Genomic DNA, 22,414 nt, shown 5'->3' with positions numbered 1-22,414 from the left:
TGTCTATTAGGCTAAAATTTTAATGCTGCAGGTATATAATTATGATAATAGCATTATTAATGGCAAAATTTAGCCTGTAATACTATAAATAGAACCTGCTATGATCGTCCAGTTATACAAATTCAGAGTTGTCCCCTATTTTGTAAAGGAAAGATAATTTTTGGCTGGCTATGTAAAGCCAGAGTTAGTTTTTTAGTAAATTTTATCTACTCCAGCATGAGTGAGAATTTGAATTTTTTTCAGTTACTTTACAATTAAATATTTGAACTATTTAAATGTTTTATCGCAATAAATATATTCAACCTTATAATAAATTTGCTGATAAACATTTACAATTAGAATATTATACATTGTTGATAGTTTGGCTGAAAACTTGACACTCTTACAATTTTAATTACACTAAATAATATCTATGTCAAAAATTAGCAGGGATGCAAATGGCTTGCTTCACTATAATAAATTGAATTATATTTTGGTCTGTGTACATTTTCTAAAAAGACACTCTAGATGTGTACAGCTGTCATTAGTTTTTCAGCTTGTTAACATAATTTTTATAAAATGAATGCAAATAATATTTTTAAATCTTAAACACATTTTGAGATTACATTAAATGGCAAGATATACTACATTTATGATATCATACCTTGACATACTTATATACATACTTATATATATATACTTATATATATATATACACCTATACTTATATATATATATACAGTCAAACATGGATAACTCAAACTTCACGGGACCGAGCGAAAGTGTTCGAATTATCAGAGCGTTCAAGTTATCAGAGCACTGTCACAAGTCCATGTATTTACTTATTTATTAGTAGATACATGTACATATACAAACTATAATATAAATCAAAAACACAAATGGCTTGTTTCAAATTAAATGCTTCTAATGTAAAGTTTAAAACGTTTTTATCAAAAAGTATAGAGATTTTTCTATCACTTGAGATTGGTTGGTTGTTTGAGGTGATGTTATTGCCAGGACGTTTTTAGATTGACATTGGAAAAACTTGATCTTTGTTGAAATGTTCAAAAGAAAAGACATCTTTTTCTTTTGAGCGTCTTAGCCACAATCAATTTTGCCGATTTTTCTTGAAGTTTATGCAAAGATTACCTCACTTTACCTTGCCTACGAAGGGCGATCACTACGCGGATGTTTGGTATAAATCAAATTTCACCAAACCTTTAGAAAAGTCGTTGACAAAAATATTTTGCCGATGGTGGTAATAACGACGCTTATGAATTACAAAAAGTTGAGGTTTACCTCTATAGCTTGGAATAAAGTGATTTTCTAAAGCGATAACAACCGTTTCGGTAGCCGTTGGGAAAAAACAGTTCGAGTTAACAGTGTTGAGTTCGAGTTATCTATAGCAATTTATCATTACGTGGGAACGGACCAAAGAAACCGTTCGAATTAACCATGTGTTCGAGCTATCCGTGGGCAAGTTATCCATGTTTCACTGTATATATATGTATATATATAAAATATGTACAAGTGGAACTTCACTTTATAAGTTAAACTTTTTATTACTAATAGTTTCATGTGGTACAATAAGTATCACACTCTTTTATTTGAAGAGTGTGATACTTATTGTACCACATGAAACTATTAGTAATAAAATGTTTAACTTATTGAGTGAAGTTCCACTGGTACATATTTTATAATTTAGCTCTGATTTATCATTGAGCACTCTGTAACGAACTGTGCAGTATCCACTTTGTCTATATATATATATATATATATATATATATATATATATATCGGCATATATATATATATATGCCGATCTCGCATGTCAATTCTCTCATATCTCAAGTCAATCTGCTTCTATAAAATAACCAATCACAAATTAATCCATTCCACTCGGTAGTAAATCATCTAAAAACAGGATATTCTGATGGAAAAAGGTGTTTTTAATTGTTCTAATTTACTATCTATGCTCGCAAAGTAACAACTACCTATTTAGTGTTTATGATTTACAATAAAATGTAACATTATCATGTACAGTACTATATAAGACGTTCTCCTAACCTTTATGACAGATGGTAGCTGCTAACAGCGGTGTGAGAGACAAGTTTGCTCTGCTACACTTTGGCTACTTAACATCACATCAACTTTAAATTTAACGTAAATAAGTTTAGCTTACTAAGTACACACTTGAAAATTAGTTTAATCTTACAGTAAACTTAATCCTAATTTTGCATTCATTAAGCAACTTCTCGCATACGCAATCACTTAGTGGCCTCATCGAGAACCATTTTGTATGTTTGGATCTCAAATTTTTCTCATATCTCAAGGCATAAATTTGCCTGGAATGTTGTTTGTAATTTTATAAAAATTAAATTTTTGGCATGTCCAAGTATGACTGAAACTTGAAAATTCTGGAGTTTTATAGCCGCATGTACCTTAGTAAGGATTGACAACTTGCAACTATGTAACAACACACCTACCTGCGATGTCTATCTGCTGTCATGTAAACTCTGGTATACAACTAGTCTTCATTACTCCATTCCATGTTTCATAACTGCCTTTTAACCTTTCAAACTGTACCGTTGCTTTCTACAGCTGAGTGTGAGCCAATCCTAGTCATTTGTTATACTAACCACGCTCTGGACCAGTTTCTTGAAGGAATCCTCAAGCTTTATGATGGACCTGGTATGTTCTTAGCGCTTTTATATTACATGGTGTGTACATACAACAGGTTCCTATGATAAACAGGTTTATAAGACAAGGCAAATTCTATAAGTTTCCAGAAAGTGATTTGCAATGAAATGGCAATGTCACAGGCAGTCAATATGTCATAGGTCTGTAGGTCATTATGTCAAGATGCTGCTAACTTACAGAAGGTTTTTTCCCTTTGTCAAACCATCATGATGATGTACTGTAGACAGGATGTGTTTCATAAACCACCAACCAACAAACTACGGTAGTAAATGTATTGTTGCTATTGACTCTAATGATTTTCATAAATTTTTTAATAAATTTGGAAAATGGAATGCAATAAACAGCTGCCATTGTTTGTCTATTCAAATTTTTCGCTCAACTCTTTCGCTAACGTAAGCCAATGTATCGGCTTTTGTGGTAATTCAAGTACAGACCCTAAGCCGATATATTGGCTTTTCAATATGGTTTCACTTTTCTTTTAATTACGAAGCTTATACAATAGTTAGACCAATCAGATTTTTTCTACAGTATAACAACCTTGTTGCCAATCACTTGCTATCAATAGGAATTTTTTTGGCTAATTATTTTCAACAATTTGCGGTGATAAAAGTACCAACTGTAAAATGATATATCGGCTTATCACTATCAATCTTTTGAGCATCAAAACATGTTGAAACTTAGGCAAATATTAATTTTTTTGTATTTCACTATTTTAGATTCTGAGAAATATGATTCTGATGACTCGGACAGTGGTGACTCATTCAAGTCAGGTGTGACGCGTATGATTGTAGATAGATAAGTATGCTGTGATATGGCTGACTAAACCTAGCGCTATAGAACATCTCTATACAATTACAATACAGTGCACCCTCGAGATATGATGTTAATTCTTTCCAGGGTTGGCATAGTATGGTGAAAAAATCGTATGTAGGGGTATAGAGACCATTGTAATTATACAATGCAAACCCCCCCTGGTAAAAATCGTCAATTTTTTTTTAAATGTATACATATTGACAATTAGCAACAAAATAGTATGTTAACTTTAGTAATTATAGTAACCTACAGTAACTGTATTGTATTTAGTGTATTTTAATGGTTATGATCTGCAATAAAACGCAAAATTATAATGTGTGTACCAAATGTAGTACATACGGTAAGGAGTTCTTGCCTTCAAAAGGTACGCATAACATAAACTTTGAATTCACTTCAAGTAAGTTTAGCTTGCTAAGCCTACACATAAAACTAAGTTTTTGTATGTATTTTGAACTATTTTACTGAATTTCAACTTTTTATCAGGAAATTTTATCCTTCAGCAGTTCCTATCTTCACTTTCACTATCAACTTTAGCCTATCTTGTTGAAACTTTTTTCAACTAAAATCAATAAGGCCGAGCGATGCAGTTATAGAAAGCGGCCTCTCGCACACTTGACCATTTAATGGCTACCGAAAAGAAAAATAAAATTATATGTTCTATACTGGACGTACATACCTTTGGAGTAACGTGGCTTTAGCTGGTACATGTAGCGGGTGAAGCAGAGATGAGGCAAAAATGTATCAATGCTGATTATGGTGCTGTACACTTGAAAATAAATTTAAAACGTAATGAATTGGAATTTTTTATCAGGTTAAAAGAAGTTGTTAATTCCTGTCCAATTTGCAACTTCTACGAAAAAATTGATGGTGGAATGCAGAAAATTGCTAGCTAGCGCTTGTATAAGGATCCAGAGAAAGTGGTGCGGTAGTTTGTCTTGAATGAAATGTGCACAAGAATCAATGTAACCAAACATACAAAGTTTGGACGTATTTATACCCTATGGGGGGAAAGGGCTTTAACAAGTTTCAGAGAGTAATGTGGATGCGTCAACTATCTTGAGTGGCTAGTTATAGGAGTTACATACATACGATGAATTGTATTCACGTAGAAGATAACAAGCCCATGAATATTTACTCTCGCTTGTGTATTTTACCCAAAATTTTCCACGCGGACATGAGAGAAGTCGATCATCGTATCTCTTCTAAACGTTCTAAGAATGTTTTCGGCAAACTATATTTCGGTGTCTTTTTTATTTTGGCGTGTGTTATGAGCACACCGACGGCCAAATTTTAACTCGGGTGAAACTTTTCTCAAATTCGTATGGTGAAATAAAATTCATATAGCGAGGTGAAGATATCACAATGATTGACTTTGTAAGGTGAAAAAATCGTATATCAGGGTAATCGTATCTCGAGGGTGCACTGTACTTTACTTTTTTTGCAGCCGCGCATCACTTTTTCCGTTTCATTAAAATTAAATATTATTTGAATTTACAATTTGGTGTCAGCAGTCAATTGCGCATCGTTTCAATTTTTAATTTAATTTTAGAGCTGACAGCTGAACTTGATTTTATTAATAATTTGAGTTTGTGTAAACAATCTTTAACTAGAGTGTGATTCTGGTACTTTGAGAAATGATATCAAAGCATTATTAAAATCATGTTTAATTTTGACTACCCGCTTTTAATAGTTTGAGCCAAGTTTGTGTTTTGGTGTTTTGAATCGGATTTTAATTCAGTAAAACCACTAAATTAATTTAATACAGTGTAAGATAAGTGAAGTAAATTTTTATTTTTAATATGTTTAAAAATTAGGAACTTCACTTTTAATTACATTTCAACTGTGACCAGAGTTGTTTTTCCTTGTAAGTTTATGAAATAGCAAAAAAAAAGTGGGGAAATATTGGTTGCGTAGTGGCTTAGTTCGGCAGCATACCAATTTGGCAGCATACTAATGTAAACTGAATGTTGTTACGCAGCTGTACTGAGGATAGGGGGTGGCAGCATACTAATGTAAACTGTGAATGTTGTTACGCAGCTGTACTGAGGATAGGTGGTGGCAGCATACTAATGTAAACTGTGAATGTTGTTACGCAGCTGTACTGAGGATAGGGGGTGGCAGCATACCATTGTAAACTGTGAATGTTGTTACGCAGATGTACTGAGGATAGGGGGTGGCAGCAAAAGTGCGAAAATGAAAAGATGCACAATGAAATGCCACAAAGACAAGGCCTCGAAAAGCCTGAACAGAAAAATTAGCTTACTAAAGACTGAGAAAGAGAACATTGAGGTAAGTTACTCTGATGTAGATACCATAATGTAGATATCAACGTTTTTACTAAAACACGAGAAGATAGTTTTTGAAACATGCTGCACAAAGTCAAACGTTTAAGATGGCCTCCGATTGGTTGTTCAAGAAATCAACCACGATAGAATATTTTTGCTTGATTTTCATGCAGCTATTGGTCTATCTTTTATTTTAAATTTAAGTTTTATGTTTAAGTTTTATTGTCGTAAAAATCTCGTCAATTTATGTCGGTTTGAACCAAAAGCACAATATTAGCCAAACTATCAAAGTGTTATTGGAGTTGTCACATCTTTATAACTCGAGAAAGGAATTTGTGTTACGTAACCACACCTATCACATAATTGTTATTAAACATTGTCAACCTGATTGTACAGGTTTAAACAAACTGTAAAACTCTATTAAGCATTAGAGTGAAGAAGACAGACAGACAGGTACAGCTAGGGTTAGCTGTTTATTTTTTTTAAATTCAAATACACTATATAAATTGGCTTATCAGTTGACAATCAATTTGGTAATTCACAAATATCCAATAAAGTGAATATACCAATTAATGTAATTGCATAATTCAAAAATATGACAAAATGTTAACGAAAATAACATACTGACAGTTGCTTTTGCTTAATTCACCTGATACTCTGTTATAACAGTTTTGTATACTAAATCTTATCAGATTAACATTGTGTCATGAAGCTTTCAAATTAAGAGCCAAGCGTAGTGTTAGTAATTTCCTGATAAGTAGGATTATGCTAGAGTTCCACAAGCCTTTGATGAGATAAACAGCAACAAAGCTTAGCGCAATTTTGAAATGGATATGAATATAGTCACATCAGGTCAGAGTTGTTTTTGTCAAATTGCAATTCAGCGAAATTTACCGATTTTGTGAATGCATTTAGTGTTGCTCCTCAGGATGAAACCAGGAGTATGTCGTATGAGACTTGGCAGTAGAGATGTAGAGATATCATTATTATTCATTTGATCGACATATTTTTAAAGAACATGTCAAACTGTGCGCTGTCTATATGTAGTCGTTCTCAAAAGATACTGTGCTGACTCTGAGAGTTTCCAAGACTGGACTGCTGCGACACAGCACAAATGGTTTTATCATCGAGCCTGGAGTCAAAGCACAGTTTGATTTATGGCATCAAAAGGAAAACCCTCCAAGATCTGAATGTATAGTAGATGTGATGTCTCTATGGTTAGGCTGTGGTGAGTGAAGATTGATAAACCTATTAATATACATCTACTGTAAAACCTCTATTTGAGCGCCATGGCACTGTATTTACCAACTCTTCTCTTATAGTTATGTTCTATTAGAGGGGATGTTCAAATAAAGGTTTAACGGTATGTTCAGCTGGAACTCCAATTAAAACTTTAGTAGATTTTATCAGAAAGTATCAGTATATTTCTATCATTTGAGATCGTTTGTGATGGTTGAGGTGATCTGACTGTCAGAGTGTTTCAAGATTAAAATAAAAAAAACTGCATCGCAGAGAAAACGCTTAGAAAAAAATGTACCAGAAGAACGTCACTAGTTGCCCAGCTGCTTGTCTCTCTCGCTGTTGAAGATTGTAAATAGTTTTATTTCAGACTCATTAGATGTGCTCTTAGTATTTTGAGAATAACTGAAGAAGTAGATGTCCGTTCAACTTGAAACTTTGGAATTACCGTACTTTTCGGGCTAAAAACCGCACCCCTATATAAGGCATCTGCTTTGTTTTCCAAAAAGAAATACACAGGCCGCACCTTTGTATAGGCTGCAGAAATCAGGACAGTGCTTTTTAACGCAGCGGCAACGTTGCCTAACGGCGCTGTTTCGTATTAACCGATGCTTTTTAACCTAGTGTCTAACGGAACAGTACCGTAAGGCATTGTTTCGTTTTTTCTTTCACTGCTAAAGGTGCACTAACCGGAGATTTTGACTAATGCGCCATAGTGGTGAAAGAAAAAGCCACAGAATAGCCGCACCCTTATATAAGCCGCATGGCTCAAATCGTTAGAAAAAAGTAGCTGCTAATGGTCCGAAAAGTATACTACATGTAGAAACGTAGACCGCAAAAAGCGACCATAATTTTGCAATCCTACATAAACTAGAAGTACAGAATAAACCAACGTTCTGTCAACAGCCATTTCTCGTCTCTCGTTCAGTCAGAAATACCCTTAATATTTTGGCGATATCCTAAAAACTTATAGTCGTTATAAATTTGTTAAGAAATTTACTAAGGTTTGACTAAAAATAAAAATTATCATATATATTAGCATATATAGCATATATATATATTTTTTAGACATATGAATTTGGTAAGAAATTTATCAAGATTTGACTAAGCATAAAAGTTGCTAAAAGTTTCATATAACACAAAAGGTGTGTTGCACTAATCAGATAAAATGCTTAGTGACGACTATACATAAAATTCTGCATTAGCTGGTAAACTGACGTAGAAGCTCGGGTATTAAAAGCTAGATGGATGGGGTCTATTATGTAACGCTATTTTGTAAAAGTTGTTTCTTAAAATGTCTGCAGGTAGATATTAATTTGCAAATAAATTGCAAATTATGTACATAGGAAAAATATTTCATCGTTTACAGACGCGAGAAGGCAACTCTAAACAAACAAAGTGATTTTTTGTATTATTGCACATATCTACAGTGATGGCCTTCTTGAACATTTCCATATCATTGTCCATTTCTACAGTGAAGGCCTTTTTTATTCACTGCTATAGTATTGGAAATGCATATAGAGAAAGCCATTTATACACTTTCATATTATCAGCATATCTACTGAGTAGGCCTTTTAAAGACACTTCATCATGTTTACAGTGAAGTCCTTTAGACAATATCCTTATTGTGGAAAATGTTCACTGCGTTTCCTGTACATGCTTACAGTAGACACCTTTATAAACCGTCCTACAATCGCCTGCAATCAGACACACCTTGTTACTTACCACTAGACCTTAGAAATGATTATATATTTGTAGATCCATTGACCTTCTGTGCTCGACACCCAGATGATGGCCCTGGAACGATGGCAGCACAAGAAGCTGAGACAATAGGTTAGATGGTTTCATGACTACATACGTTTGCTATCAATAAATTAGGTATTTAGTTATGTCTTGTTTATTACTATTTATTTCCTGAGGTTTATATCATAGACATGAAGACTTTGGCTGATATTGAGAGAGAGAAACGATACATCGATGATGGAGGACTCGAAGCACAAGGATCATCTTCAAAACAAGGTGAGGGTTTGGAATTATTGTTGAGAATCGATGAAACAAAATCCTTGTTTTCATTGGGTCTTATACAATCTTCATGAAGTGCCAAAATTTCTTGGTAACCCAAAGTCTAGCATCAAAAAGTTTCAATTTCTATTTCAAAGAGTTTGAATTCAGTTGAAAGCATTTTTTTCTCTAACCTGAAAGCATTCCTTCACAAGAACTTGTTAAGGTCACGGCACATCGCTCACTAAATATGATATTATATTCATATAATCATGTAGGTAGGTAGATATGTAGGTAGGTAGATTGGTGCCAACTAGTCACTTTTGTCTGTTTTAAAAGTGTTAAAGTTCTCTTTACATTTCAGATGCTCTACCTTACCCATGGTAGGTTCCGTTATCAGTAAAAGTGAATAATGCTTGCATTAGCTAGAGTCTGCATAAAGTAGGTGGGGTGGTGAGTTCCGTGTCCCAAACATGGCATATCTTGGTTATATAGTAGGATCTGTTATGGATAACAGAAGCATAAAAATATAGTGTAACTGGAGAGAAAGGACTCCCAAAGAAATCCTCAGAGGCCGAGTATGATGTCTGCATAGCTCACTGCAATCAGAGGCTGTGTCTGTTTTTAAGAGCATTATACAAACAATGGCTCTGTGATCCTAATGAACGGCTCTGTGATCTTAATGAACGGCTCTGTGATCTTAAGGCTCTGTGATCTTAAGGAACGGCTCTGTGATCTTAATGAATGGCTCTGTGATCTTATTGAACGGCTCTGTGATCTTAATGAACGGCTCTGTGATCTTAATGAACGGCTCTGTGATCTTATTGAACGGCTCTGTGATCTTAATGAACAGCTCTGTGATCTTAATGAATGGCTCTGTGATCTTATTGAATGGCTCTGTGATCTTAATGAACGGCTCTGTGATCTTAATGAACGGCTCTGTGATCTTAATGAACGGCTCTGTGATCTTAATGAACGGCTCTGTGATCTTAATGAACGGCTCTGTGATCTTAATGAACGGCTCTGTGATCTTAATGAACGGCTCTGTGATCTTAATGAATGGCTCTGTGATCTTATTGAATGGCTCTGTGATCTTAATGAACAGCTCTGTGATCTTAATGAACAGCTCTGTGATCTTAATGAACGGCTCTGTGATCTTAATGAATGGCTCTGTGATCTTATTGAATGGCTCTGTGATCTTATTGAATGGCTCTGTGATCTTAATGAACGGCTCTGTGATCTTAATGAATGGCTCTGTGATCTTAATGAACGGCTCTGTGATCTTAATGAACGGCTCTGTGATCTTAATGAACGGCTCTGTGATCTAATGAACGGCTCTGTGATCTTAATGAACGGCTCTGTGATCTTAATGAACTGCTCTGTGATCTTAATGAATGGCTCTGTGATCTTATTGAATGGCTCTATGATCTTAATGAACGTATTTGAGCCCAGTGGTAAGGCGTCATTGACAACTGGAGACATACCCAGTTGTAGAGAGCCAATTAAGGTTGAATGTTATTCCTAGCACCACCAGTGACCTCAACTTCTTGTTTGCCGACTAGGCATTCTAGACCGCTAGCCTAATAGTCTTACTCTCACTGCTCGTAGATAGATGAAGGACCCTAGGACACTTAATGTATTCGCCTCATCTAACTTTCGCGTTTTCGTGGAGTCATCCTCTCGTGAAAATTTCATGAGCGAAACTAAACTATCATAATGAACGAGCGAAAACACGAAATTAAATAGCTTTGTTCATTGATAGTCCAAGAAACAAATGGCAGCAAGCGATCAAATTGCATCATCGATTTCACCCACACAATTCTTTCTACCTGCGGTTCACAATTACAAACTAGTCCCATATTGAAAAAAATTTTCTTACCAATGAACTGGACCCGAGGAATCTAATTATGTTTGTTCCACTGCATTAATTTCCACATCACTATATTTTCGCACTCATCAGAGCTGCGAAATTAAGTTGCAGCAAAATTTTACTCTGTATGCTACCTGTGAAACTAAATACTAGCGAGATATAAGTGTCCTAGGGTACACAAATAACCTAAACTACCGTATATCCCAACTTATAAGCCTATCTCGCATATATGCCAATCCTAAAAAAACAGCCCTAAAAGCAAGTCATTTATAAAAGCTCGCAGATAAGCCGACCCTATTAATACTAAAATATCTATCAGAACCAAAGGTGATAGAAATAAAGCGACTTTTATAGACTTAGTACAAAACGTTTCCGATCAGTGAGAAGTTGTATAACTAGCTTATCATGTTTTCACTAAATCAGAAGGAAACAATCATCTGCTTGCATTGAGCCAATGAAAAATATGTTTGCATCTTACTCTGACCTTCAGTTGCCCGAAAAGCTATAAAAATGTGCTTTTCAAAAGCACATTTTTGTAGTTATGTATTTGTTCTTCGTCACGATCTGAACCGTTACAGCTATGCAGGTTTTACAAATTGTAAATGAATGAACTTTCGATGATTGCTTATTGGGCAATTGTAGTAGTGACATTGAGTATTTATTTTTAATAATAACCCGTAAGCTATAATAATAGTGGTAACTCATCTGACTCGTAACATGCGCAACTTGTGAACCACGGTAGTATGAAGAGGATAAAAAGGTGTCTGCACTGTTTCTGCAACACATTTGTGTTCTCTTTATGGCATCAGATGATGTACAATTTTATGCTAAATAATTTGGTCAAATGTTATGACAACATATACCTGTTAATGTCAAATATTTGGTTCTACTGAATATTTGTCTCCATAGAAATTTATTTGGTAGCGAAAGAGTTGTGGCAACCTTATTGTTGTTTTGCAAAACAACATTATTGTTGTTTTGCTTTTATTATTAAAGTTGAGTTATAAAGGTTTGAGTTGTAGTTGTTAAAATATAGTTAGCGTAATGTCAGAGTTATTTGCGTATAAGCGGGACCACAAAGTTTGTAAAAAAAATTGCATTCTAGAATCGGTTTATATGCGGGGATATACGGTAGTTAAACCTCATCCTTTCCAGCTTCCACTTTGAGGTTTTATATACGTAACACTTTCATCTGTGAGTTACGTATGATTTAAACATCAGACATTTAAACTATGATCCTACTGTCAACATCTAGAAACTGTTACTGCTTCCAGGTGATGAGGAGGAAGAGGATAAGTTTGAAATTAAGCTGACGGGGAAGCAGAAAAGGCAGCTGCGACAGCATATCATGTTTAATCTGGCCAGTACTTATAGAGCCTCAGCCGTTGCTGCTCAGCAGCTGGCAGCGAGGAGATCGATTGACATCCATTCATTATCACTCGAACAAAGGTGAGACCAACTCTTCATCTGTAAATGCCCTCTGATCTTCGGCTTGTTTTTTGAAAGGCCACCTCGAGTATATTCCAATGTTGTATACCGTACTTTTCGGACTATTAGCCGCTACTTTTTTATGATGATTTGAGCCATGTGGTTTATATAAGGGTGCGGCTATTCTGTGGCTTTTCAATTGCTGTTTTAAACAAAACAGTGCCATTGGGCACTGTTTCGTTTAAAACAGCAATTGCTGCCGTGTTAAAAAGCACCATCCTGAGTTCTGCCGCCTATACAAAGGTGCGGCCTATGTATTGTTTTATTATCATTTTTTGGAAAATAAAGCATATGCGGCTTATATGGGGGTGTGGTTTATAGTCCGAAAAGTGCGGTAGTAGGTAGAGAGAGACTGATGAAAGAGAAAACACAAGTGACCTTTAAAAATGATTACATAACTGACAAGTATAGTAGACGCTACTATAATTTGAACCTCTTTTTAATTCCAGATAAGGTAAAGAATTTAAGTAGATTTTTTGCATGGTATGACGTAAGAAATTCATTATAATGTAAAGAGTCTTGTCAGTGCCAGTTCATTCGTCTGTGTAAATGCCATGAGTTTCCATAATTTTGCCCGATTTTGTCCAAACCTCACACATATGCTCTTTACTTTCAACCAGATTCTCAAAAAAATTTTTTCAAAGATTATAAAATCTGAAAAAATATTAAAATTTAATATGTATATTTTGTGTAGCACAAAGGAGTTGTAAAAGAGCACAACTCAAAATTGATGTCACAAAGTCGGAAAGTGATGAGTGTTTTAATACTTTTACCCATGACCGTGGTTTACAGTAATTCATGCATTCTTAACGATGTCAATTGCTATTATTTTATTGTATAGCGATGTGGTCGCTTGGTATAGTGGTTAGCTTGCCTGTGTGCAAAACCATTGGTTCTGTTTCGAATATCAAATCCAAAATTATTATATTTTCCATTTCTGTAAAAATATAATAATTCCAATCCAGTTTTTAGTCACGGTTTACTGTAATAAAAAATAGTAGTAATAAAAATAGTCAGAAATTATAACGGAGTTTTAGTTGCATAGCTATTCTATTTACTACAAATTTTGGACCAGTTCCTGTAGCGTTTAGTGCTTTAATATAACTATAATTTGAGTAAAGTATCTTTTGATCATAATTACTTTCTGCTACGCGATTATTGCCAATAAAAATTGCCAGGATGTAAACAGCTGTTTGTATTTATGGAGATTTAATCAACTTTGTGGCACTTTGAAAACATACTTTTTATGAATGTACTCTAAAATGAAACCAAGTGAAACCGCTTGTTGAGTGTTGAAGTATTTTCTGACTGGTTATCGTAACAGGATAATTGTGAGAAATTTGAACACGAACAAAATAATTTGCAACCAATTATTAAGCAAATTTCTGATTGGTCAATAGTTGTTTTAAGTATTGACCAATCAGACCAGTCAATTGGTTGGCTGTTCTAGGCATTACTTGATTCAGTTTTGTAGTTTTACACATGCTAGGTGTTTTAGCACCACCAGTCATATTTAATGGTCACTTTGTGTATAGCTTTGGAGATAGTAGAGTACATCATGCCTAATCACTTGCTGTGGTCAATCTTGCTTCACTTGACACTGAGTCTTGACTTGGTGTTCCATCATAGAAATATAGTTGAACATACATGTGGTTGCTAGTCATAATTCAATGCGTTCAAGGAAAAACTTTGCATTGTTTATTCTCTCCGTCCGACTATTTATAAAAATTCACAGGTGGGCGAGCTATCGACACTGGGTTACGCAGTTTCAAACCAGTTTGAACCAGGAGATATGGCGTGTTGGAGAACGGCTGAAGGGTGTTGTTGAACAAATACAAGCTCTCAGGTATGCTTGCATTTTGATTGTTTGATAAGTTATCTGTGCCTACCATTCTGTCATCATAAGGTTTCCCTGCTGACCTTATGAGATGGCTACAAAGTTTAATGTGTCCACAACAATGTGGGCATCAGAGCCCTCATTGTTGTGGACACATTAAAGCTATTTGAATAAGACAGCTATTGTCGGATTGATAAAGAGGGAGATTGAGGAAAGGGGAGAGGGAGAGAGGGAGAGAGGGGGAGAGGGAGAGAAGGAAGGAAGGGGAGATGGAAGGAGGGGGAGATGGAAGGAGGGGGAGATGGAAAGAGGGGGAGATGGAAGGGGAAGAGAAGGAGGGAGGGGGAGATGGAGGGAGGGGGAGATGGAGGGAGGGGAAGAGATGGAGGTAGGGGAAGACATGGAGGTAGGGGAAGAGATGGAGGGAGGGGAAGAGATGGAGGGAGGGGAAGAGATGGAGGGAGGGGAAGAGATGATGGGAGGGGAAGAGATGATGGGAGGGGAAGAGATGGAAGGAGGGGAAGAGATGGAGGGAGGGGAAGAGATGGAGTGAGGGGAAGAGATAAAGGGAGGGGAAGAGATGGAGGGAGGGGAAGAGATGGAGGGAGGGGAAGAGATGGAGGGAGGGGAAGAGATGGAGGGAAAGGAAGAGATGGAGGGAGGGGAAGAGATGGAGGGAGGGGAAGAGATGGAGGGAGGGGAAGAGATGGAGGGAGGGGAAGCGATGGAGAGAGGGGAAGAGATAGAGGGTAGGGGGAAGAGGTGGAGGGAGGGGAAGAGATGGAGGGAGGGGAAGAGATGGAGGGGAAGAGATGGAGGGAAGGGAGGAGATGGAGGGAGGCGAAGAGATGGAGCGAGGGGAAGAGATGGAGGAAGGGGAAGAGAAGGAAAGAGGGGAAGAGAACGAGGGAGGGGAAGAGAACGAGGGAGGGGAAGATGGAGGTAGGGGAGATGGAGGTAGGGGAGATGGAGGTAGGGGAGATGGAGGGAGGGGAAGAGATGCAGGGAGGGGAAGAGATGGAGGGAGGGGAAGAAATGGAGGGAAAGGAAGAGATGGACGGAGGGGAAGAGATGGATGTAGGGGAGATGGAGGGAGGGGAAGAGATGCAGGGAGGGGAAGAGATGGAGGGAGGGGAAGAAATGGAGGGAAAGGAAGAGATGGAGGGAGGGGAAGAGATGGAGGGAGGGGAAGAGATGGAAGTAGGAGAGATGGAAGTAGGAGAGATGGAGGGAGGGGAAGAGATGAAGGGAGGGGAAGAGATGGAGGTAGGGGAAGAGATGGAGGGAGGGGAAAAGATGGAAGGAGGGGAAGAGATGGAGGGAGGGGGAAGAGATGGAGGGAGGGGGAAGAGATGGAGGGAGGGGAAGAGATGGAGGGAGGGGAAGAGATGGAGGGAGGGGAAGAGATGGAGGGAGGGGAAGAAATGGAGGGAGGGGAAGAGATGAAGGGAGGGGAAGAGATGTAAGTAAGAGAGATGGAGGGAGGGGAAGAGATGAAGGGAGGGGAAGAGATGGAAGGAGGGGAAGAGATGGAAGGAGGGGAAGAGATGGAAGGAGGGGAAGAGATGGAAGGAGGGGGAAGAGATGGAAGGAGGGGGAAGAGATTGAAGGAGATGGAGGGAGGGGAAGAGATGGAGGAAGGAAGGAGATGGAGGAGGGAAGGAAATGGAGGGAGGGAAGGAAATGGAGGGAGGGAAGGAAATGCAGGGAGGGAAGGAAATGGAGGGAAGGGAGGAGATGGAGGGAGGGGAGGAGATGGAGGGAGGGGAGGAAATGGAGGGAGGGGAGGAGATGGAGGGAGGGGAGGAGATGGAGGGAGGGGAGGTGATGGAGGGAGGGAAAGAGAGAAAGTAAAAGATATGCTATTGCAAGTTATTAAATAAAAGGATAAAAAGAATTTATTCTTTATTGAACAACTGATTTTATTAGTCTATATATAACCAATAGCAGAAATGGTGAAAACTGCTTGAGCCTTCGTATGCTTCTGTCAAACAGAGTTGAAATACAATACAGTTCATATCTATCAGTATCACTAACTTTGATGTTGCTGTTAGCAGAGGCACAGAATCTAGATTTGCTTTCTCTCTTTCTTGTAATCCTTTAAATCATTCTTTAATTCATTTAATCTTCTCCCTTTTTCTTCTGCAGATAATCTCCGTTTCCTTTCTATTTTGTTAATAATATGTAAATTGCATTTTCAATTAAAACAATAAATTGAAAGAATATTTTCAAAATATAACAATGCTGAAAAAATATTAGCCAAAGTCAAAATACATGTGGCTGTTATTTACTAAAATTTTGCTGCCAATGGCAAGATAACTCCAATAAGGTGTTTTCAAAATAATTTTTGGCTACGCAAATGGATTCAATAGAAATCATATCAGTCTCATGTATATCATAAGTTCCTTCGCATACTCAAGGTGAGCAAGACATGATATTATGAGTAAGTGTATGTTACAGGGTACAAATGACCGCCGATATTATGAATCAGTGTAAGGTCATCGGGATGACAACTACCGGGGCTGCCAAGTACCAGGAGGCTATGAAGATTGTTGGACCAAAGATAGTGATCGTTGAGGAGGCAGCAGAAGTCCTGGAGGCTCACATAACGACAGCACTGACCAGTCAATGTCAGCAGTTGATTCTCCTTGGTGAGTTGTTACAGTAACTCAGGGTGCACCTACAGGTGCTTAGACTGTGAACGCTAAATGAATCCAACGTCTTAAAAGTGTTAAATAACTGATTCAAAGACCTTTGCTCAGTTTTTAAAAACTCATTTTAATTCTAGGGACATCACTTTCTACCATGCACACTAGCTCTATAGAATCCATGGTTCTAAGGCTAAAAAGGGATAAGGCTCTATTTAACATAATTTGAATCAAATTGTGTGAATGAGAACTGTAGTTGTATTGATTTATGAAAAGTAGTTACAAGTTGTCGAAAAGTTTTAGACTCTTATATTGGAAATTACCTTTTAACTTGAGGCAAACATTCGCTAAAATTTTAGGTCATTTGTTGAAATTTCTGTATGTTGATATGGTTGTAAGTGTATGTAGGTTAGACTGTATGTTGATATGGTTGTAAGTGTGTGTAAGTTAGACTGTGTATGTTGATATGGTTGTAAGTGTATGTAAGTTAGACTGTGTATGTTGATATGGTTGTAAGTGTATATAGGTTAGACTGTGTATGTTGATATGGTTGTAAGTGTATGTAGGTTAGACTGTGTATGTTGATATGGTTGTAAGTGTGTGTAGGGTAGACTATATGTTGATATGGTTGTAAGTGTATGTAGGTTAGACTGTGTATGTTGATATGGTTGTAAGTGTATGTAGGTTAGACTGTGTATGTTGATATGGTTGTAAGTGTGTGTAGGGTAGACTATATGTTGATATGGTTGTAAGTGTATGTAGGTTAGACTGTGTATGTTGATATGGTTGTAAGAGTATGTATGTTAGACTGTATGTTGATATGGTTGTAAGTGTATATAGGTTAGACTGCGTATGTTGATATGGTTGTAAGTGTATGTAGGTTAGACTGTGTATGTTGATATGGTTGTAAGTGTATGTAGGTTAGACTGTATGTTGATATGGTTGTAAGTGTATGTAAGTTAGACTGTGTATGTTGATATGTTTGTAAGTGTATGTAAGTTAGACTGTGTATGTTGATATGGTTGTAAGTGTATGTAGGTTAGACTGTGTATGTTGATATGGTTGTAAGTGTGTGTAAGTTAGACTGTGTATGTTGATATGGTTGTAAGTGTATGTAGGTTAGACTGTATGTTGATATGGTTGTAAGTGTATGTAGGGTAGACTGTATGTTGATATGGTTGTAATTGTATGCAGGTTAGACTGTATGTTGATATGGTTGTAAGTGTATGTAAGTTAGACTGTGTATGTTGATATGGTTGTAAGTGTATGTAGGTTAGACTGTATGTTGATATGGTTGTAAGTGTATGTAAGTTAGACTGTGTATGTTGATATGGTTGTAAGTGTATGTAGGTTAGACTGTATGTTGATATGGTTGTAAGTGTATGTAGGTTAGACTGTGTATGTTGATATGGTTGTAAGTGTATGTAGGTTAGACTGTATGTTGATATGGTTGTAAGTGTATGTAGGTTAGACTGTATGTTGATATGGTTGTAAGTGTATGTAGGTTAGACTGTGTATGTTGATATGGTTGTAAGTGTGTGTAAGTTAGACTGTGTATGTTGATATGGTTGTAAGTGTATGTAGGTTAGACTGTGTATGTTGATATGGTTGTAAGAGTATGTATGTTAGACTGTGTATGTTGATATGGTTGTAAGTGTATGTAGGTTAGACTGTATGTTGATATGGTTGTAAGTGTATGTAAGTTAGACTGTGTATGTTGATATGGTTGTAAGTGTATGTAAGTTAGACTGTGTATGTTGATATGGTTGTAAGTGTATGTAGGTTAGACTGTATGTTGATATGGTTGTAAGTGTATGTAGGTTAGACTGTGTATGTTGATATGGTTGTAAGTGTATGTAGGTTAGACTGTATGTTGATATGGTTGTAAGTGTATGTAGGTTAGACTGTGTATGTTGATATGGTTGTAAGTGTATGTAGGTTAGACTGTGTATGTTGATATGGTTGTAAGTGTATGTAAGTTAGACTGTGTATGTTGATATGGTTGTAAGTGTATGTAGATTAGACTGTGTATGTTGATATGGTTGTAAGTGTATGTAGGTTAGACTGTATGTTGATCTGGTTGTAAGTGTGTGTAAGTTAGACTGTGTATGTTGATATGGTTGTAGGTGTATGTAGGTTAGACTGTGTATGTTGATATGGTTGTAAGTGTATGCAGGTTAGACTGTATGTTGATATGGTTGTAAGTGTGTGTAAGTTAGACTGTGTATGTTGATATGGTTGTAAGTGTATGTAAGTTAGACTGTGTATGTTGATATGGTTGTAAGTGTATGTAAGTTAGACTGTATGTTGATATGGTTGTAAGTGTGTGTAGGTTAGACTGTGTATGTTGATATGGTTGTAAGTGTATGTAGGTTAGACTGTGTATGTTGATATGGTTGTAAGTGTATGTAGGTTAGACTGTGTATGTTGATATGGTTGTAAGTGTATGTAGGTTAGACTGTGTATGTTGATATGGTTTTAAGTGTATGTAGGTTAGACTGTGTATGTTGATATGGTTGTAAGTGTATGCAGGTTAGACTGTGTATGTTGATATGGTTGTAAGTGTATGTAGGTTAGACTGTGTATGTTGATATGGTTGTAAGTGTATGTAGGTTAGACTGTATGTTGATATGGTTGTAAGTGTGTGTAGGTTAGACTGTGTATGTTGATATGGTTGTAAGTGTATGTAGGTTAGACTGTGTATGTTGATATGGTTGTAAGTGTATGTAGGTTAGACTATATGTTGATATGGTTGTAAGTGTATGTAAGTTAGACTGTATGTTGATATGGTTGTAAGTGTGTGTAGGTTAGACTGTGTATGTTGATATGGTTGTAAGTGTATGTAGGTTAGACTGAGTATGTTGATATGGTTGTAAGTGTATGCAGGTTAGACTGTGTATGTTGATATGGTTGTAAGTGTATGTAAGTTAGACTGTATGTTGATATGGTTGTAAGTGTATGTAAGTTAGACTGTGTATGTCGATATGGTTGTAAGTGTGTGTAGGTTAGACTGTGTATGTTGATATGGTTGTAAGTGTATGTAGGTTAGACTGTGTGTTGATATGGTTGTAAGTGTATGTAGGTTAGACTGTGTATGTTGATATGGTTGTAAGTGTATGCAGGTTAGACTGTGTATGTTGATATGGTTGTAAGTGTATGTAAATTAGACTGTATGTTGATATGGTTGTAAGTGTATGTAGGTTAGACTGTGTATGTTGATATGGTTGTAAGTGTATGTAAGTTAGACTGTATGTTGATATGGTTGTAAGTGTATGTAAGTTAGACTGTGTATGTCGATATGGTTGTAAGTGTATGTAGGTTAGACTGTGTATGTTGATATGGTTGTAAGTGTATGTAGGTTAGACTGTGTGTTGATATGGTTGTAAGTGTATGTAGGTTAGACTGTGTATGTTGATATGGTTGTAAGTGTATGTAGGTTAGACTGTGTATGTTGATATGGTTGTAAGTGTATGTAAGTTAGACTGTATGTTGATATGGTTGTAAGTGTATGTAGGTTAGACTGCGTATGTTGATATGGTTGTAAGTGTGTGTAGGTTAGACTGTGTATGTTGATATGGTTGTAAGTGTATGTAGGTTAGACTGTATGTTGATATGGTTGTAAGTGTATGTAGGTTAGACTGTATGTTGATATGGTTGTAAGTGTATGTAGGTTAGACTGTGTATGTTGATATGGTTGTAAGTGTGTGTAAGTTAGACTGTGTATGTTGATATGGTTGTAAGTGTATGTAGGTTAGACTGTGTATGTTGATATGGTTGTAAGAGTATGTATGTTAGACTGTGTATGTTGATATGGTTGTAAGTGTATGTAGGTTAGACTGTATGTTGATATGGTTGTAAGTGTATGTAAGTTAGACTGTGTATGTTGATATGGTTGTAAGTGTATGTAAGTTAGACTGTGTATGTTGATATGGTTGTAAGTGTATGTAGGTTAGACTGTATGTTGATATGGTTGTAAGTGTATGTAGGTTAGACTGTGTATGTTGATATGGTTGTAAGTGTATGTAGGTTAGACTGTATGTTGATATGGTTGTAAGTGTATGTAGGTTAGACTGTGTATGTTGATATGGTTGTAAGTGTATGTAGGTTAGACTGTGTATGTTGATATGGTTGTAAGTGTATGTAAGTTAGACTGTGTATGTTGATATGGTTGTAAGTGTATGTAGATTAGACTGTGTATGTTGATATGGTTGTAAGTGTATGTAGGTTAGACTGTATGTTGATATGGTTGTAAGTGTGTGTAAGTTAGACTGTGTATGTTGATATGGTTGTAGGTGTATGTAGGTTAGACTGTGTATGTTGATATGGTTGTAAGTGTATGCAGGTTAGACTGTATGTTGATATGGTTGTAAGTGTGTGTAAGTTAGACTGTGTATGTTGATATGGTTGTAAGTGTATGTAAGTTAGACTGTGTATGTTGATATGGTTGTAAGTGTATGTAAGTTAGACTGTATGTTGATATGGTTGTAAGTGTGTGTAGGTTAGACTGTGTATGTTGATATGGTTGTAAGTGTATGTAGGTTAGACTGTGTATGTTGATATGGTTGTAAGTGTATGTAGGTTAGACTGTATGTTGATATGGTTGTAAGTGTATGCAGGTTAGACTGTATGTTGATATGGTTGTAAGTGTGTGTAAGTTAGACTGTGTATGTTGATATGGTTGTAAGTGTATGTAAGTTAGACTGTGTATGTTGATATGGTTGTAAGTGTATGTAAGTTAGACTGTATGTTGATATGGTTGTAAGTGTGTGTAGGTTAGACTGTGTATGTTGATATGGTTGTAAGTGTATGTAGGTTAGACTGTGTATGTTGATATGGTTGTAAGTGTATGTAGGTTAGACTGTGTATGTTGATATGGTTGTAAGTGTATGTAGGTTAGACTGTGTATGTTGATATGGTTGTAAGTGTATGTAGGTTAGACTGTGTATGTTGATATGGTTGTAAGTGTATGCAGGTTAGACTGTGTATGTTGATATGGTTGTAAGTGTATGTAGGTTAGACTGTGTATGTTGATATGGTTGTAAGTGTATGTAGGTTAGACTGTATGTTGATATGGTTGTAAGTGTGTGTAAGTTAGACTGTGTATGTTGATATGGTTGTAAGTGTATGTAGGTTAGACTGTGTATGTTGATATGGTTGTAAGTGTATGTAGGTTAGACTGTATGTTGATATGGTTGTAAGTGTGTGTAGGTTAGACTGCGTATGTTGATATGGTTGTAAGTGTATGTAGGTTAGACTGTGTATGTTGATATGGTTGTAAGTGTATGTAGGTTAGACTGTGTATGTTGATATGGTTGTAAGTGTATGTAGGTTAGACTGTATGTTGATATGGTTGTAAGTGTATGTAGGTTAGACTGTGTATGTTGATATGGTTGTAAGTGTATGTAAGTTAGACTGTGTATGTTGATATGGTTGTAAGTGTATGTAAGTTAGACTGTATGTTGATATGGTTGTAAGTGTATGTAGGTTAGACTGTATGTTGATATGGTTGTAAGTGTATGTAGGTTAGACTGTATGTTGATATGGTTGCAAGTGT

At 36.4% G+C, this 22,414-nt stretch overlaps 3 protein-coding genes across 3 annotated transcripts in view; all 3 read left to right on the top strand.

Annotated features, from left to right (window-relative positions):
- Positions 1-14,792: 14,792 nt before the first annotated feature.
- Positions 14,793-15,158, top strand: LOC137402255 (octapeptide-repeat protein T2-like). Its single transcript, XM_068088752.1, has one exon. The coding sequence runs from the start codon at positions 14,793-14,795 to the stop codon at positions 15,156-15,158; it is 366 nt and encodes a 121-aa protein (XP_067944853.1).
- A 5-nt stretch (positions 15,159-15,163) lies between these two features.
- On the top strand, positions 15,164-15,658 carry LOC137402254 (high mobility group nucleosome-binding domain-containing protein 5-like). Its single transcript, XM_068088751.1, has one exon. The coding sequence runs from the start codon at positions 15,164-15,166 to the stop codon at positions 15,656-15,658; it is 495 nt and encodes a 164-aa protein (XP_067944852.1).
- A 29-nt stretch (positions 15,659-15,687) lies between these two features.
- LOC137402253 (NFX1-type zinc finger-containing protein 1-like) overlaps positions 15,688-22,414 on the top strand; it is a 53,800-nt gene continuing 47,073 nt past the window's right edge. The window contains exons 1-2 of the mRNA XM_068088750.1: positions 15,688-16,079; positions 16,673-16,863. Of these exons, the coding sequence (XP_067944851.1) occupies positions 15,688-16,079; positions 16,673-16,863 (583 nt within the window). The remainder of the gene's footprint in view (positions 16,080-16,672; positions 16,864-22,414) is intronic.

The sequence above is a fragment of the Watersipora subatra genome, chromosome 8 (assembly GCF_963576615.1).
Source record: "Watersipora subatra chromosome 8, tzWatSuba1.1, whole genome shotgun sequence".
Lineage (NCBI taxonomy): Eukaryota > Metazoa > Bryozoa > Gymnolaemata > Cheilostomatida > Watersiporidae > Watersipora > Watersipora subatra.
The sequence above is the reverse complement of the archived record's forward strand: the minus strand, read 5'-3'. Positions and strand labels throughout refer to the sequence as shown.